This window comes from Stigmatopora argus, chromosome 1, assembly GCF_051989625.1.
Source record: "Stigmatopora argus isolate UIUO_Sarg chromosome 1, RoL_Sarg_1.0, whole genome shotgun sequence".
Lineage (NCBI taxonomy): Eukaryota > Metazoa > Chordata > Actinopteri > Syngnathiformes > Syngnathidae > Stigmatopora > Stigmatopora argus.
Genome location: NC_135387.1, coordinates 18,380,030 through 18,397,020, shown reverse-complemented (window position 1 = coordinate 18,397,020; position 16,991 = coordinate 18,380,030). Strand labels below are relative to the sequence as shown.

Below are 16,991 nucleotides of genomic sequence, written 5' to 3'. Positions count from 1 at the left end.
CTATAAAATATAATGATGTCCGAGTAGGCGTGTCTCTCACGTGCTAGGAAACTATCGTGACTCAGTGGCTCCTGAGTCATCTGCATCATATCGAAGCAGGCCTATGACAGAGCCAAGATGGCGGCATCGAGCACTCTTTTCTTGTTTAAAAAGTAGAGATCGGAGGCGGGTCTGAAATTGCATCACAGCTGATCTGGAGACCTCCCCGCCCCCTCTGAGTTGTTTTTGCATGGGATTCACGGGAGGATCTCCTTATTTTCTATTTTAGCTCTTTTAGTTTGAAACAGTTGGACTAGCTTTCTTGATCGGCGTTAAATACTAATTCATGTTGCTGCAAGCTTTTGTACAATGCGCCTTATTTGCAGCAAAAATGCTTTGTCGGCAAATTTCAAAGCAATCTTTTGTGAATTCCGGTCAGCTTTGACCCAGTTTTGGTGTTCGAGGCTTTGATTGTGTTTGTCATCAGCCGAGATGATTTCGGCCGGCGAGGAGCTGACTTCCAGCTTTCTGTGCCCCGGAGGAGGCGCGATCTCCCCCGCTGTGGAGCTGAGCCTCACCACCGCGTATACCGTCCTGTACTCTCTCCTCTTTGGCTTCGTCTACCTGCAGCTGTGGCTCGTTCTCTACTACGGATACAAGCGCTTCAGCTACCAGAGTTGCTTCTTGTTCCTGTGCTTGGTGTGGGCAGCGCTCAGGACGACCCTCTTCTCCTTTTACTTTGAAAATGGGACGCAGGCCAAGCAGCTGCAGCCGCTAGCCTACTGGTTGCTCTCCTGCTGTCCAGTGTGCCTCCAGTTCTTCACCCTCTGCCTGCTCAACCTCTACTTCTGGCAGGTAAAGCCAGTGCACAATGCGACTACATTTAACCAAACATTTGGCACCTCTATGCTTATCTTTCAATGCCATCTTGAAGGCGATAGACTTCCAATCCATTTTGGCCAGACAAAATGAATTGGACGTCTATGATCGTCAGTAGCTGCCAATGAGTTAAAGGGTAAGTGTGCCCACTTTTAGACATGACCAAGGTGATATACATAACTACTACATGAAATCGTCACACTTGTGGGAGACAATCAGGCACAGGGGGAGGGGCTTCCGAGGTGTCAATTATTTGTCCTCTTGACCTCGTGCTGACCTTGTTACCCCAGAAACCTTTAAAAGTAGTGTTTATTCCTTTTTTTCATGGAGGTCAGAACTGTTGTTTCCCACAGATGTGACTCAAAGTTAACTTATTGATCAACAACTAAGCGATGATAATATTAACAAGCACCATATTGAGAATTCCTTCATCGTCTTGAGCCAGTTATAACTAAACATTTATCCCAAATCTCTCAATTCTGAACCTTAACATTTAATATTTCTCTGCTTTAGTCTTCAATGAAAGCGGACAATTATATTACTGACTAAATAATAACAAGACATTGGCAAAAATCTAATTTTTATTTTATTAAATGATACCAAACACATTTTGGTAATAATTTGTTTATCTGATAGAATGGATTTGGATTTATTCCGAAAATATTCAATAGCTACAGCTCTACCCACATAAGCTGTAAACATGAAACATGTCCCGTGATTGACTAGACCACACCAGGATGTACCCCAACTCTCAGTCAAAGCCAAGCGGGGTGGGTACAAGCTCACTCTGGATCCTAACTAACCAAGTAGTAGACAAAATTGACATTACCTTAAGCTCATACAAACAAAAAATAATATCAGGACATCTTAAGGTAAACAAAATGAAATATTGACACATATTCTCATCTCATTTTCTGAACCGCTTTGTCCTCATTAGGGTCGCGGGGCACATATATATTATAAATAAATATCTAAGTCTCAGTTTAACTAATCAGTTTCCCTGCTGTCCCTCATTAGAATTCACAAAGTTACTTAATGATTTGGTATGCACATGTGAAAGATAAAATGCAAAAAGTGCTGCTGAAGGAATATTCCCTTGAATCTCAGTGTAATGAGGAAGAAGTAATGAAGCTGAGCTGGCTGGTCACATGACATTTGATCAAACACTGTGGTCCATCAGATAATTTGTGCTCACAAGAGGTAAACTCAAGACCTTGACTGGAACTTTATTGCTTTTTTTGTTACCTGGTTACACTAAAACGAGATATGACCTTCTGTCGATATTGTGTCACGTTCCCACAACCAATGACTGCAAAGGATCTAATGTGTTTCTCCTTAGTTGTACTATTATTTAAATCCCTGATTTCATCCTGGTTATCATTAATTTAACACAATTGATTGCGTTTTTGAATTCACACTATATACTCGTTTTTATTTCTCTGAAATAGTATTTTATATCTTTATCATGGGATGACCGATAAACAACAATCAAATTCAATCAAACGGTTATTGCATTTACTACTGCAGCATTTGTTTTGAATGTCATACCAATGTGACAGTTTTCCCTCAAGCTATGTAGTGCACTCGTGTTGCATTTCTACTTGCATGGGAGAAAATCCTTTGTGGCATGTGGCACGTATTTGTCAAAGGTCCTGTAGATAGTAGTAGATAGACAGTGATAAAAATTCATGAGGAATACTGAGATTCACATAATAAATCCCAAATGAAATAAATGTGCAATGAGACACCATAGAGAACTTGTAGGGAATTTTGGGTACACATCTTGCATTCCCTCTCCACAGACGTGTTGTCTTTGAAGGGCAATAAAATCCTCGAACTGCAAGCTATACTATAGCTACCTAAATGCAGTACAGCTCAGGGACATCTTAAGAGTCAGGGCTATTAGTTACAGACCTTCTCTTTTTATTGTTGAGTGCTTCCTTACAGTAATAATGACACAAAATGGCATATTTCCGTCACACAGACACACATTCAGGATTGATGAGTCTGCAATTTTCTGTTCACAGTAAAGTCCACTCATTTCTGGGTCGCCTTCTGACCTACATTCCGACACAAAGGGCAGATTGTTTACACAAAGTTATATAACCAGTAAAGTCACCCGATTCAGAGTTGAGTGAGCTGGCCACAAAAAATAAACCTGAAAATATAGCAGAGGCCGAAAAAGAATAGATAATTATTTTCTGCTTAGCTTTCATTGAAATACATGTCCCGGAAGTTTAAAATGCTGGCTTGCGTTCTATAAACTGTTACCAAAGCATGTAAGCCAGTGCCAACTTGGCGACAAAACTGTGAGGAAAAAAAGGGGTCACAAAGAGTATAAATCCTTTTATTGAATATATAACTTGATGTACATGAGTGATTAAATATTTTCTTCTTTACATAAATGATTGAAAATACAGCCTCAAGAGGTGGTGTTAATATTGATGAGGCGTAAAGTACATAGCCGCTCATTTTGTGAAATGAGCTCTACTCCATCAATATATATTGTGTCCCGTAATCATGACTTTTTATCTCGTGCTTGTACTAGTTATATAGAACATAAACATTGAGATGGCTTTGCTTCATAAATTTTCATTGCATGCGCATTTAATGTAGTCAACGTGAAACTGAGTACATTGCAAATCCAATTTTTTAAACACCTGACCTCTTATATAAAGTACACGAACTGTCCAATGAGGTGAGTGTGTGTGTGTATGTTGTGTGTGGGGATGGGGGCAGGGGCGGGTTGAGCCTGTGCTTACAAAATGTTCATTTAATTACACTGGAATGTCCTGAGACTATGTTCACATGGGTCCAAAGGAAGGACACACTATAGGCCTCATCTTACTTTTTTTCCTATTAGCCCAAAAACGTGACCACATGTAGTGCCTTTGGACAATAAAACCTTCTGTTTCTTTTTTTCGTAGGTGGTATTTAAGGCAAAAGCCAAGTTTTCCCCAGAGCTCACTAAATACAGGTAAAATGTGTTGACTCACCAACCATAACATGATGTTTTTATCCTTTTTATTTGGTGAAAAATTATAATTACTGTGTTAATTTGTAAGCTAATTTGTTCAGTATAATATTTGGATATAAATTGTAGCATCCAGCAAAATGAATTTTCTGCACCTTTTTCCCCCACTTTTGTTTCATATTTAATATCTATAATGGCATTGTGAAACTGTACCTATTGAATTATCTAGTAAATTGTTACATTGCAAGTTAAAAATACTGTATTCTCTTTGACTGTTTTTCACTCCAGGGTGGCACTATCACTCTTCTTCTTGTCCCTCTGTATATTTTTCCTTGTGGTGAATTTAACGTGCGGATTGTTGGTGCAAGGAGCTTTACATCGTTCTGAATTGCCAAGGTAAGAGCCTAGTGTTATGGCTTATCACTCATTTGGGTCTTAACCGGATAGGTACATGATCAAACGTTTGACAAATGGATTTGTGATGTGTGAAGCGACAGGAGTGTGAGACACGCTGTCCTAGCTCGTGTTCTGATCAACGATGGCCTCTTTGTCCTGTGTGCCGTGTCCTTGGCTGTCTGCATCATCCGTATCGCTAAGATGTCCTCTGCCAATGTTTTCCTCCAATCTAAAGTAGGTGAATGTAACGACTACCTAAAATGTGCATAGCATATTTTTCGGACTAGAAGTCGCACCAGCCAAAGAATACACAATAAAGAGGAAAAAAAAAAAAAGAAAAAAAAATATTTAAAAAAATAAAATACTTAAAGAATATATATACATTTTTAAAGGAAAAAAATATACACCATATGTTCACGACTATAAGGCGCACCGCATTATAAGGCGCACCCTCAATTAATGAAACATTTTTTTTCCATATATAAAGCACTCTGGATTATAAGGCGCACTGTCTATTTTGGAGAAAATTTAATACTTTTAAATGCGCCTTATAGTCGTGAAAATACGGTATATATACTTCTTTTTTTTTCCTTAAAAAATATATATATTTTTTTAAATTTTTATTTTTTTATTTTTTTCGCACTGGAGTATAAGTGGCATTTTTGGAAAGGCATTTTTCATTTTATCAGATACCCAGAACAAACATTAAAGTAACAATATTAAAATGTAGAACAACTGCCTAAATAGGCATTATGAGTTTTTCAGATAATTGTAGCCTAAAAAAACAACAACATAACACGGTGTCGGAGAAACAGACAACATAGATAAGTCGCACTTGGGTGGAGCCAAACTATGAAAAAAGCGCGACTTATAGTAAGTAGTCTGAATATGGTACTGTGCATGTCATGCAAATCAATACTAGTTACATACATCGTACTGATTTGGTGTGTTTTCAAATATTGTAACAGTGTGGATCCTTAAATGCCAATAGATGTGTCGCAAAAAAATGTTCGTGTGCTTCTGCAGGGAACATCATTGTGTCAGGCTGCAGCCGTGGGCACGATGGTGATTATCCTCTATACGTCGAAAGCTTGTTACGACCTGGTGGTGGCGCTGTCTCCATTGGTAAAACCAGATTTGTGCAACTACAGCTGGTATACTGTTTCTGATCAGGTGAACGGTCACTTAATCCACCTCTTATTTGTCTGCTGACCACCGCTCCAATACAGTGTTAAAGTGATACCTATATGTGCTTGGGTTTTGCAGACTGATGTGCTGAAGCTCAGCGGTGAAGCTTATATGGTGTTTGGAATCATTTTGTTCTTCTGGGAGCTGCTGCCTACCAGTTTGATGGTTCTTTTCTTCCGAGTCCAAAAGCCTAATCAAAACATGGTAAAAAAAATAGTTTTTACAAAGAATCATTCTAATGGGACATATTTTTAGGCAGGCCACAAGATTTTGCATTGGAAAAATTTCACAGCTCATACTGGGACCATTGTTTTGGCTCTACTTTAACCTGTCATTGGATTAAATAGGCGCAATGAATACATTTACAGTTTTAAAAAAGTCACATTGCCTCATCTCTGCAACAATCCTGATGTCTCATGACACATTAACTAATGTAAACAAGTGGAAGAGTGAGCCGAACGACTGATCAAATATTTTCCTTTTACACAAAAGAAAAGATTTTTTCTTCTTCTCATATTTGCTCCACAAGCCACAATTTTTGTTGTATTATAGTATGGTTTTCAGTCAACAACAAAATTATTCTACTGAATTGCCCTCTCTTATTATTCTTGAATAAATCAAAATAAATGATCCAAAAGTGAGGCCTTAACAAATTCTGAATGTGTGCCAGGTTCCTGCAGGAATCCTCAACAACCACATGTTTGGCTCCAGGGATTCTTTTTTCGACAACCCGAGGCGATATGACAGTGATGACGACATGCTGAGAAACAACGATCGAGCCAGGTGCGTAAAGAAATGGTCACCGCCGTGGATGTCCAGTCCATATGAATTGGGGGTGCTTGAAGTGAATTTCAGTGCCATTGAAGTTGTAAGATGTCCAATCCATTTTCACCAGCACTGCCAAACCCTCCCATCTGGGGGGTTTATACCGCCTTGTGTAATAAATATAGTGAGCCCTTGTTGCAAACTCAAAATTTGACTTGACTCCTCCAGGCTGGACTGCCTAAAATTCCATATGATGAATTATTATGCTTTAATGAACTCTATGGCTTCCGAGATAGTGCAGTAGATACCCATCATTGTCTTGTCTCTTTCAGCCTGCCCTCCTCCACTATGCAGCCCAGTTGCGTCTCCAGTTGGTACGGCTCCATCCAATGTAACGGGACCCTGGTGTCGACCCAGCCGCCGCTCTCCTCCTCCACGGCCCCTCTTCTATTCGCTTATGGAAATGTCCAGAATACCCAGCACCATCACCACAACTACTACTCCACACCGCAAAGTAACCACCATCATCATGGTTATAATTGCTCAACTCCTCAGAGCTGAGAAGATCAAGTCCTCCAAACTTGGAGAGCAAGGATGGTTTGATGGAAAATACAGGAGGCTATGAAAAAAAGTTTGTGGACAAGGAATGTAGCACCCACATTGGTGATTAAACAAAAACTGCAAAAAATAAGAATTATATTTGAACTGAGAGGGCTGCCAGTGAAAGAACCCGTTTCGGTGCCATTGACGTTGGACTGTCAATGTGAGTTTCTTCAAAACGCTTAACGACTTGATGCAGCGGTTTAACAATTGCAGGTTTCAAAAGCACCAATCTAAGTATGTTTGCACCAGTCCTAGATGTCCTAGTCACTAAGAATAAGATTGTTGTGGTCCACAGGCTGGACAGTTTGGCCAAAAACTTTTATAAGCTTTTGCTGCAACCTTTTGCACTTGGACGTGTTCATCCTCCGAACAGAGGAAGGGGACGTCACTCTGCCGTCACGGCAAATCTCATACCTTCATTCCTTAAGGAAAATGTTTGCACAAGATACTAGTCAAGTGATGCAAGTATTGAATTGTTTGCATGTTTTGAGTTCAAAATCGTTGTTTATAATCTGAACTGTGAGGATTCTTTTACACGCTTTTTTTTCAATTCAGCAGCTTTACTGATTTAACTAATTTGTAGTTCTTCATAGTTGATCCGTTTTCCCTAATTGAATTATTCTTCTATTTTCTTTGTCTGATCTATATCCCTAGAGAAAGTTAACAATCACAGTGTGGGTTCAACTATTAACAAATTAGATTAACTAATAGGTGTAAACATGCCTTGAACTCGCCAAACAGCCAATTTCAACGAGAGTGAGATTTTCATTTCTCGGTTTATTTTGTCCCATGAAAAATATTCATGTGAGCTACCTACAAAAAACTTTTTTTTGTTGCTCATCTACCGTTTTTAAGAACACCCTCATTTTTCTTCATGGAGGACCAAAAGGCAGATAGATTACTTTATGATCTCAAGGGAAATTTAAAAGTATTAAGGAAGTATGGGTTCCTAAATTGGCAGTTTTCAAACTAAAACTCTACATACAAAAAAAAAGCTTTGGTAGGTAGAATCCACTGCCTGCATGTTGTTAAAATGGAGTTTGTTAAGAATGTTCTCCTTTGTGTTTATTGATATGCCAGTGTGCAGTAGAAGATGCAATCCCTCAACATGAGTTGTCTCTGAACCAGGACCATTCTGAATGTATAAACTTTTTGTGACAGACAAATCACTAATGTCATTAAAATAAGCACGATGTTTGAATAAAGGCTTACTGCACTGTTTCTGAGATGAAGTTTGCTAATTATAATTATCGTCTTGGAGGGAAAAAAGTGTGGCGTGTACTTTCCAACTAAAATGAGCATCCAAGAGAATATGCATAGTACTAGAGTAGCCAGTAATTATTTCTTTCTGCAAGAAAATGTATACATCAGAACAAGGCTGATGGAAAATTGAGAATTTGAGCTTTAAATGATTTAGAATAGAACATGACAAATGTGCTCTTAGTGCAGTAAACAAGAAAATCGTTCTGTAGTTAACTTGATATATTTTCCAGTGTTTCAAAACTTGGCAGTTCAAAACTAATGCTTGAAATATTTTCCAGTGTTTCAAAACTTGGCAGTTCAAAACTGATGCTGACACAAATCAAAAAACCTAAACCTACTATGTTTGATGAAATCAAAACATTTGAGGAAGTGAAAGTTTTTAAATTACACAAGTGAAACAAGAGGCACCTGCATATAACTTAATTTAAATAAAAATTTGGAACGCACATCTATAAAACATTTGTATGCGTAATTTGACTAATGCATTTTCATTTCATTTAAAAACCAAACTATAGGAACACGATTGACCGTCCAAGTCAGAAAATATTCTGCAATTATTTAAGGCATAAATTGTCGTCCAGTCTCAGAGGCTAAGACAATTTGCAAAATTCAAACGAAAGATATTTGCAAATAAGAAATGTACCCACATGAGATAGAAACCCCTCACAGTAAACATTGTTGACGTTCATTCACACAATTGCTCCACATTTTAATCCCACAAACATGGATTCAAATCAGAAATGGACCGGAAAAAAAAGAAGTATCAAAGAGTAAAATTATGTTCAAGTTGATCGATGTAATAATTCTCATTATGACAGCTGATAAGAGACATTTGTAAAAGCGTCCTTAACCTGGAACTTGGTACTCAGGAAACTCTGGAAAAGACCAGAGAGTTAAAAAAAAAGAACTGAAACATCCCAGAAGAGGGGTCAAAGTTCATCCTCATCATCATCGGTGCTGTCCCATGATAATGAGCTTGTAGGTTTGCAATGAAGGACCTTGCACATCTGTCAGGATTCCTCTGGCATCCCTTGGTTGATGATCTGCCGATATCCACGGCTGCTCAGCGGTTCTTTGTGGCGGACAATTGACACGAAAAGAATGATGATTAGGACCAGCAACAGGCAGCCCGACACTGCCAAAGTGATGATCACCTCTGAGGGAGAGAGACAGTTAACGGTGTTAAACCGTGGAAGGCTCGGAATCATCCTAGAAAAAGTATGAGAACCCTTTGGCATTATTTAATTTCTATTAAAATTGGTCCTAAAACATGTTTTGATCCTTGCGGAAGTAATTGATATGGATACGATATTGCAAATCTTACCTTTATTACTCCCAGTGGAAGGCAACTGACACTCTTTGTCTCTGTCCTCAGAAATAGAAAGCTTTGTAATTTTCACAAACTCCTCCAGGGGGCAGTCGAAAGAGCAGCCTGGCAACTGGAGGGCATAAGGCTCAACCGAGCTGTCATTCCGGTAAAACATGGACACCGACAGAGACCTGGAAGTGAACAGAAAGCCGAAGCTCGATCGCCACCTCTTAGGGATATTTGGTCAAGAACAGTGCAGCCTAACCATGTAATTTTTTTTGTAATTGAAAGAGAAAACCTGCCTATTAAATGCAAGTCATTTAAAAACATGCAGAAACGAATGTAAAGACCAATTAGTTTCAGCAAGTAAAAAAAATCAAGTATACTTTGGCATTTGAAGACTGCCTTACAAACAAAAAGTCACTGAGTAAGCCTTTCCTTTAAGCATTTGTGTGTGTGTGCGTACCCACTGTCATCGGAATACAACTCAATCATGTGACAGGAGGTATACGGTGGTTGTTTGCCATTGAAGACGTTCAAGCTGACCTGCAGGGCTGCCACAGTGGTGTCATGCTGACAAATAAATACACACAGTTGTTACCTCAGCTCATGGAACTCTATTGAAGTGTTTTTATCTTTGTATCTTGCTCAGTCTGTTCTGTTCAGACATAGGCTTTATCATCATCATCAAATCATCAAATTGGTGAATCTCAATCTCACCGCAGAGAGCATCATCATTTTCAGATGTTGCTTTTCCTTGGTTGCAGCCACATGTGTAATATTCTTCACTATTTCACCCAGTAAAATCCCTGAAAGAAAACGGGTCGTTATCTGCTGCATGATTCAAGTGTGGGAACACCTTTATGGTTCTACTACATTAACTCATTGCCTGCCATCGACAGTGATAGACGTGGACCGTAAATCACCGCCAATTGCAGCCAATGTGTAATCTTTCATCAATGAAACAAACTTGGAAAGATTTTTAACTGCGTAAAAGACTTAAGACACACCTCCCTGTAGTCGACTCTTCTCCTGCTGTCTGTAGACCCCAAATACAACCTGCAAGATTGGAGCATATTGGATTAGTGCTGGCTGTTTTTGAAGCGACATGAATAACAGAATATTTTAGGAAAAAACAAAAGTTTTTACCCGGAATCCAAAGTCTTTCAGCACACGGAGCTTTTCCCAAACGGTAGGAGTTACCCAATCAGGAGCTGACTTATTGTGACGTGACTACAGATACACACCACACACTTAATAGGGGGATAGCCACTGAAGACAACGCGACATGAATAGAAATGATATATTTCACCTCACAGAAGAGTGTGTCGTACACACTCCAAACTGATTCCACTGTTGTCCTTTTCAGTCCGGTTTTATTTCTCACCAGCTCAATAATGTCCTGAAAGGGAATAAAAAGAGAAGAGTCTCTTTAATCTCACTCTAGTCAAATAAAGATACTCTATTTCAATGACAGTTAATCTAATTATAAATTACACGCTGAAAAAAGGGGGGGACCTGGTTATCAGAAGTGATGTTAAGGAATTCGTCCGTTTGTTCAGTCTCGTTCATAAGCACTTCGTACCGGGGGCAATCTCTACGAGGAAAGGACAGCAGCTGAAAAAGATACAGAAATTAATAAATCAATAATTGAATAACACCTATCAAAAGTTCTCAAGTCTACCTTCTCTTCACTTTGTGGAACTGTGTGTACAGGTATGGGCTGCCACTTAATATTTGGTGAGAAGACCTGCTGACCATTGGGGGGGTAAAGACCTGTAAGATGGTCACAAACGGGGACAAATTAAAACATTTTTGCACTAAGATCAAATGAGCAGAGAGATGGTTAAAACATGTCTTTATATAAATGGACATCTGTTCATGTTACCAATGCTATTTAAATGCCTCACATTTGCAGATTTCAAGTTAAATTATGTTAAACTTTTGAGCCATTAGAAAGAAATGTGCTTTATGTACAGGTTTATAATCACACTTTTGGTTTTATTTCGGGATCTCTTTTTTTTTAAATATGGCGCTACACATTCAAGTCCTAAATGCAAACCCTTTAACAACATTGAAGCATCAGCAATAAAAAAAACATTTCAAGGAGGGTCAGGTACCGAAATCCAATATCTATTGACATTGATTACAAAGTTGGTGGTAATTGGACCCAAAAAAACCAACAACAGTTCAGTGCCTTACCATTCTGATGCCTTGGGGTTATTTTCCCATGTCATAGAGCAAGGGTGTCAAACCCGGGTTGGTTCGCGGACCATATCAACGTCAACTTGATTTCATGCGGGCCGGACCATTTTAGATATAATATTTAGATATTTTTTTTAATAAATGGATTAAAAGAACTGGATTAAAAGCCCTGAATATTCAGTTTTTATAGATCTAAAACTGTTTATTTTAGCTTTTTTTAAATATATTTTTAGATTTTACACAATTCTTTTTGTACTAAAAACAGAAAAAAAAAGATTAAAAAATTACAATTATTCATTTAAAAGGGGCAAAATCAGGAAATTTAATATACATCTATACTCTTCATTTTAATTTGATCCTAAAACAGAAAGTCGGCACTCATGATTTACTTTCCCGGGCAACACAAAATGATGCGGCGGGCCAGATTTGGCCCCCGGGCCGCCACTTTGACACGTATCATAGAGAATTGAAAGAGTTGCAATTTAACACTTTAGATTAACGGCGTAGGTGTGTTTGTTTATTTATTTATTTTTCATTTTGGCGTCAGTTTAAGTCAAGTGTCAGTTCAACAACCATTTCAGTACTGGATCCCTTTTAAAAAGTATTGAGTAGTAACCGCTCCCAACTAACACCAATCCTAATTTCAAGTATCCTTGTGAATCTGGAAAACAAATGGAAGAACAAATGACCGACATTACCTGCAAGGTTGGCCTCGGCGCTCATCAGAGTGCGATCATAGTCTGTGCTGCGAACTGATATCTGAGGACACAGGAGCCACAATTGTTCCAGGAATTGGTAAAATGACATTGCACGAAATGACAGGATGTGCTATCTGAGAAACATGCCCATTGTTTTGACATACTTCTTCTCAGGAAGTAAAAATAAACTTCTTCGTATCAAAAAAAGGCATGACTTCTAATCGCGCTCAAGCCAAGAAACCCTACGTATGCCACCGATTGAGAAAAACAATAATAACAGCTTTCATCATTGAGTAGGGCCTTCATCTCTAACGTGTATTTCAGATATACGTGACTGTCACAAAAAGCACCACAACAGCATTTATTTCAATTTGAATAAATTGGTTGAAAGTGTGGCCTTAAGGAGACTGAGATGTTTTAACATGACCCTTAAGGGACTGGTTCATCTGCTGCATGCTGCACATCATGTGACCAAACAAAAAAAACAGGTTTACTTAATAGGTGAGTTTTGCAATAGAGCAGTACTAACTACAGGTTATTTATGATGGTTTGAAGCCAAACTTCAAAAGTGTCCTTTTTCTTGGTGACTCCTGTGCTCAGAAAAATGTGGTATATATGCATTTACCATTTAAACAAACACTGTCTTTGTCATAATATCATCGTAGACTTTGAAAGTTCCTATCAGGCCTTTATATTTCATAGTGTGCCAGTAACATTTGACACAGAATTTTTTTTTTGCGCTCGCGTTTGGGTTTTGGTGCGACTAGTAAATGTTTTTTTGCCGTAGTTGGTTTTGGGTCTATTATACTGTATACTTATTTCAATACATTAATAGCTGCTGATGAAGCCTGATTGGTGGCAAAATTGCGAATTGACTGTTGCACAATATGTGTCCCAAAATGTTCTGCTTGTTGTACACTGGGTCACAAAAACATTAGGTGAAGCTGAAGTGTTGACATTACTTTGCATGCAATTATTCTTTATTTAATGATCCTTGTTTGACAAAATACCATCTCCAAAACCATTGGCATTAGTTCTGCTCCCAGTCTCTCTCTTCAGAAGTGGCCACTCCCTCTTGTGATCTTTGTGTACAACTATTTGGATTGGATTGGATAACTTTATTCATCCCGTATTCGGGAAATTTCGTTGTCTATGTTGTTGTTTATGGCATCCACTTGATTTATCCTCCTCTCTCCTAGGTTCCACTGGATTAATCAGATGGTGGGGACTAACCTCATGAGGTACGTTCGGCACGGCAAACCCAATCACGACGTGTTTTCATCATTGTTTCAGGAGTAAACAGCTTGGATGTACATTGGTAACTACTTTTTATAAACATTAAAAAACTTATAAATGTACCTCATGTCGGACATAGCTTTCATTAAGAAAGCCATTGTAACGCTTCCTCAGAAACTGACCGAGCTCCAAATGTTGTCGCATACCTTCCTGAGAACAAAGAAAACCATACAGCACAACATCACAAACACTGGACAGAAGTTGACTCAACCACATTAAAATACTCTTAACATCTTGTTAGTATAATGTAATAGATTTAGTATTTACATTGTCCTCCTTACATGTTCTTTTTTAAAGGGAAAGACAAAACCAGTGTCAAAATGGGTTAGACAAAGAAATCCCATTTTGTACACAAGGACCCAAAAAAATGAGAAATGTGATATTGCTCCAGAATGTGAAGTACCTGTGATAGTTGTCCGAAGCCTTGAGGCCAGGCACTCTCTTGGTGTGGGTCAGTGGGATAAGCTTTGACCGGTGATCTGTCGCCATGCCGAAACAACTGCACGAAAAAGAAGCCACACGTGTCAGCCATCGCTGGAAAGAAGGCCGTTTTCTTGGAAAGTCCAGTTTTGTCCTGTCATAGGACCATTCTCCTCTTATAACAATTTTCCTTCCTTTTTGCGCTCTGATGAATGTTGTAAATGATCAAAACTTTAACATTTATAAATTGATACAAATGCTATGAAATGCTTTGACTCTTAATGATTAAGCATCTCTCAAGGCGTATTGTAGCCTCCCATTCATAAGCCAAGTGCTCCAACTTTTCCAAGTGGCACAAAATGATGAAGTGGTATACTGATGAGAAATAGAGCACAAGCAATGTAGGGAAGTACAATATCCGCAGTATTCAAATGTATGAATATCGATCGGTACCCGAGTATCCCTTGGACAAAAATACATTTATCTAGCCTTCATTGCACATAGCCCAAAATTGTGTGTGAATCCCACTACGATTCTCATCTGGTCTTTGGTCATCTTCCAAGCGACTCAATAAACACGTGTGACTTTCCAATCAGTTCAATGATTAGCGAGAGACATAGTCAATAAAATTCCTTTGTTTGGAGCTGAAAACATCAGTGTTAAGATCTTTAGCAAAACATTGTACTTGCTTGGCCTTCTCATGTTGTATTAACAGGACATGTGTGATGCTTAATACCCAGGTGTTAATAGGGCAAATTATGGCTGGGTCCAAACCAAAGTCAATTGTCACATCCATGACAGATTCTGTCTCCATAGCTGACAGAAAAACATAATGTCGAACATAATTGATCTCGCAAGGACTGTTGGTATATTATTACATGTAATTATAAAAACAATCACTGGTTAAATTATTTTGATGAATTCCTTGTGGGAAACTAAATCTCTGCCACAAATTTCCTACACAAACATTTTAATTTACAATTAATTAAATGTACTACAAGCATGATTTGGGGGGATAATTATTGATTGTCAGGCACCAAATACTCATTTGTAGCCACCAAGTAGCTATGTCTGATGTTTTATGTGGCAAATTAGCTACATAGATGTTTGAAGAACTTAGTGAGAGACAATATAGACTAATGTTTTACACTATAAGGGGCCAGATGATGGATGGAAAAAATAATCAACAAAGAAAATGGAACTATGAAAATAGTCATAATATTACAATATTAAAGTAGCAATATTACAAGAAGGAAGATATACAATGTAATATTGCGGAAGAAAAGTTGTAATATTTCGAGAATAAAGAATATATTGTAAGATTACTACAGTAATACCTTGACATACGAGTGGCCCGACATACGAGGAATTTGAAATACGAGTAAAATTTCGAGCAAATATTTACCTTGAGATACGAGACAAATTTTGAGATACGAGCATACGAGACTTGAGAGGCTGCTAATGATTTCTTTCTCGCCGCATCTCCCTCGTGTAAAGATCGGGGGAGCGTTGCATTTTTTTCCATGAGTGTGTATGCGTGACGGAACTGGCTCGCCAATACGAGAGGAGCTTTTCAACAATATGCACCATCCTGAAGCAAACGGATGCTATCAAGGATATCAAGCCTTCCAAAGACTAACCATAATTTCCAAGCTGCGCAGTGACATTCATAATGAGATGGAGAGCCTTCTTTTATAATGGATAAAAGATAAACAGTTAGCTGGAGATAGTGTGACCCGGTCGATAATAAGGGAAAAAGCCAGCAGAATTTACATGAATTTAAAAGCAAGGCAAGCATCTGAAAAACAGGTTTTTGGACCGATCATTTGCATTCATTGCCAATGCGGAAGGATTGGCTGAATGTTCGCTTTGTGGAAAGACATTTCCATTTAAGACATAGTATAATTGCAGCTGAGTACCCAGTTGGGAAAAGAGAGAAAAAGTGTGGTTGTATTACTTCTGGAGAAATTAGAGGTGCACAAAAATAGATTTTAGAAGTGGATTACGGACATTATGTACGTTCCATTTTGTTGTTGTTTTGTCAACTCCTCAAAATAAAAATGACATCTCAAATCAGATTTCTTTATTGCATTTCTATAATTTTATCAACGAAATGAAACATAATTTATTAATATTGTAATTAAGTTAAATGAGGCCACACAGTCACATGGTGCGTAGTTCTCTACACTGCCGGGAAAATAAATATTTATTTATTTATTTGCGGCTCCACACATTTGTTTGGTTTTTTTTTTCGTCCAACATGGCTCTTTCAACATTTTGAAGTTCTTTCATGATTACAATCTGTGTTTACCGCGCACGATATCCATATTCTATGGCTATTACTAACTACTAACTAATTAACTACTGATCCCCAAAACGCATTTTAAAAATACATTTTCGTAACGTTATTACTAAATTGTCATTACATTTGTATGTACGTGTATGTTACAAATGTATTTTGAAATCTGGTCCAAGTATTATTGGCGACTGTAGCAGACGCTTATGTACAATTTTGCATGGTTCGTCGACAGACGTTACTGTTTGTTGCGCTCCGCACAGTAATGCAAGCTGAGGACTTGAAATACTCACCACGGTGACATAATGCAATTTCTTCTCCGCTGTGACCTTTCCACAGAGGGACCAAGCAGCCAGAAGGAGCACAAGTAGAAGGGGCATGGCACAGCAAGTTGATCCAAGCTTCTCTTTTGGCGTGTCGAGCCGCAAACAGCTCCGGCTAAACAGCGATCGTCTCGCCGCAAACAGCTCCGGCTAAACAGCGATCGTCTCGCTGTCTGTCACGTGACCCCACTGGAGCGCCTCGCTGTCTGTCACGTGACCCCGCTGGAGTAACACGAACGGGACCCATGCAGGCGAAGACACACTCATACAGTTTTACTTCCGGGTCACCGATGTGCGCCGTTCATTTCAATGGCTGGCTGTCAAGTATATTCGAATATAATTTGGTGAAATAGTTCTGTTGATTTTTCAACGGTCTATATTTTCTTAAGGCTATTTG

At 38.6% G+C, this 16,991-nt stretch overlaps 2 protein-coding genes across 3 annotated transcripts; one reads left to right on the top strand and one right to left on the bottom strand.

The window, feature by feature from the left end:
• Positions 1 to 59: 59 nt before the first annotated feature.
• Positions 60 to 8,005, top strand: gpr137c (G protein-coupled receptor 137c). Of its 2 annotated transcripts, none has more exons than XM_077605920.1 (8): positions 60 to 834; positions 3,786 to 3,835; positions 4,121 to 4,228; positions 4,330 to 4,462; positions 5,255 to 5,401; positions 5,495 to 5,620; positions 6,087 to 6,199; positions 6,514 to 8,005. In XM_077605920.1, exons 1-8 carry the CDS (start codon positions 472 to 474, stop codon positions 6,740 to 6,742), a joined length of 1,269 nt encoding a protein of 422 aa, XP_077462046.1. In that variant the 5' UTR covers positions 60 to 471; the 3' UTR covers positions 6,743 to 8,005. The 2 variants fall into 2 exon arrangements, with proteins under 2 accessions (XP_077462046.1, XP_077462038.1); XM_077605912.1 differs by having other exon boundaries at positions 63 to 834; positions 4,324 to 4,462.
• Positions 7,833 to 16,818, bottom strand: acp2 (acid phosphatase 2, lysosomal). The gene is made up of 13 exons (XM_077605932.1): positions 16,565 to 16,818; positions 13,959 to 14,054; positions 13,619 to 13,705; positions 12,260 to 12,320; positions 11,041 to 11,132; positions 10,875 to 10,973; positions 10,669 to 10,758; positions 10,506 to 10,589; positions 10,367 to 10,415; positions 10,077 to 10,165; positions 9,823 to 9,929; positions 9,372 to 9,547; positions 7,833 to 9,203 (listed from the first exon to the last, which is right to left on the bottom strand). Exons 1-13 carry the CDS (start codon positions 16,649 to 16,651, stop codon positions 9,058 to 9,060), a joined length of 1,263 nt encoding a protein of 420 aa, XP_077462058.1. The 5' UTR covers positions 16,652 to 16,818; the 3' UTR covers positions 7,833 to 9,057.
• Between the last annotated feature and the right edge of the window lie 173 nt (positions 16,819 to 16,991).

Excerpts from the sequence above, each read along its gene's own strand:
- gpr137c (XM_077605912.1), top strand. The coding sequence starts at position 472 with ATGATTTCGGCCGGCGAGGAGCTGACTTCCAGCTTTCTGTGCCCCGGA. Across the intron at positions 835-3,785 it reads TCAACCTCTACTTCTGGCAG|GTGGTATTTAAGGCAAAAGC; the intron begins GTAAAGCCAGTG and ends TTTTTTTCGTAG. Across the intron at positions 4,463-5,254 it reads ATGTTTTCCTCCAATCTAAA|GGAACATCATTGTGTCAGGC; the intron begins GTAGGTGAATGT and ends GTGCTTCTGCAG.
- acp2 (XM_077605932.1), bottom strand. The coding sequence starts at position 16,651 with ATGCCCCTTCTACTTGTGCTCCTTCTGGCTGCTTGGTCCCTCTGTGGA. Across the intron at positions 10,974-11,040 it reads TTCCACAAAGTGAAGAGAAG|CTGCTGTCCTTTCCTCGTAG; the intron begins GTAGACTTGAGA and ends TATCTTTTTCAG. Across the intron at positions 10,590-10,668 it reads ACGACACACTCTTCTGTGAG|TCACGTCACAATAAGTCAGC; the intron begins GTGAAATATATC and ends GTGTATCTGTAG.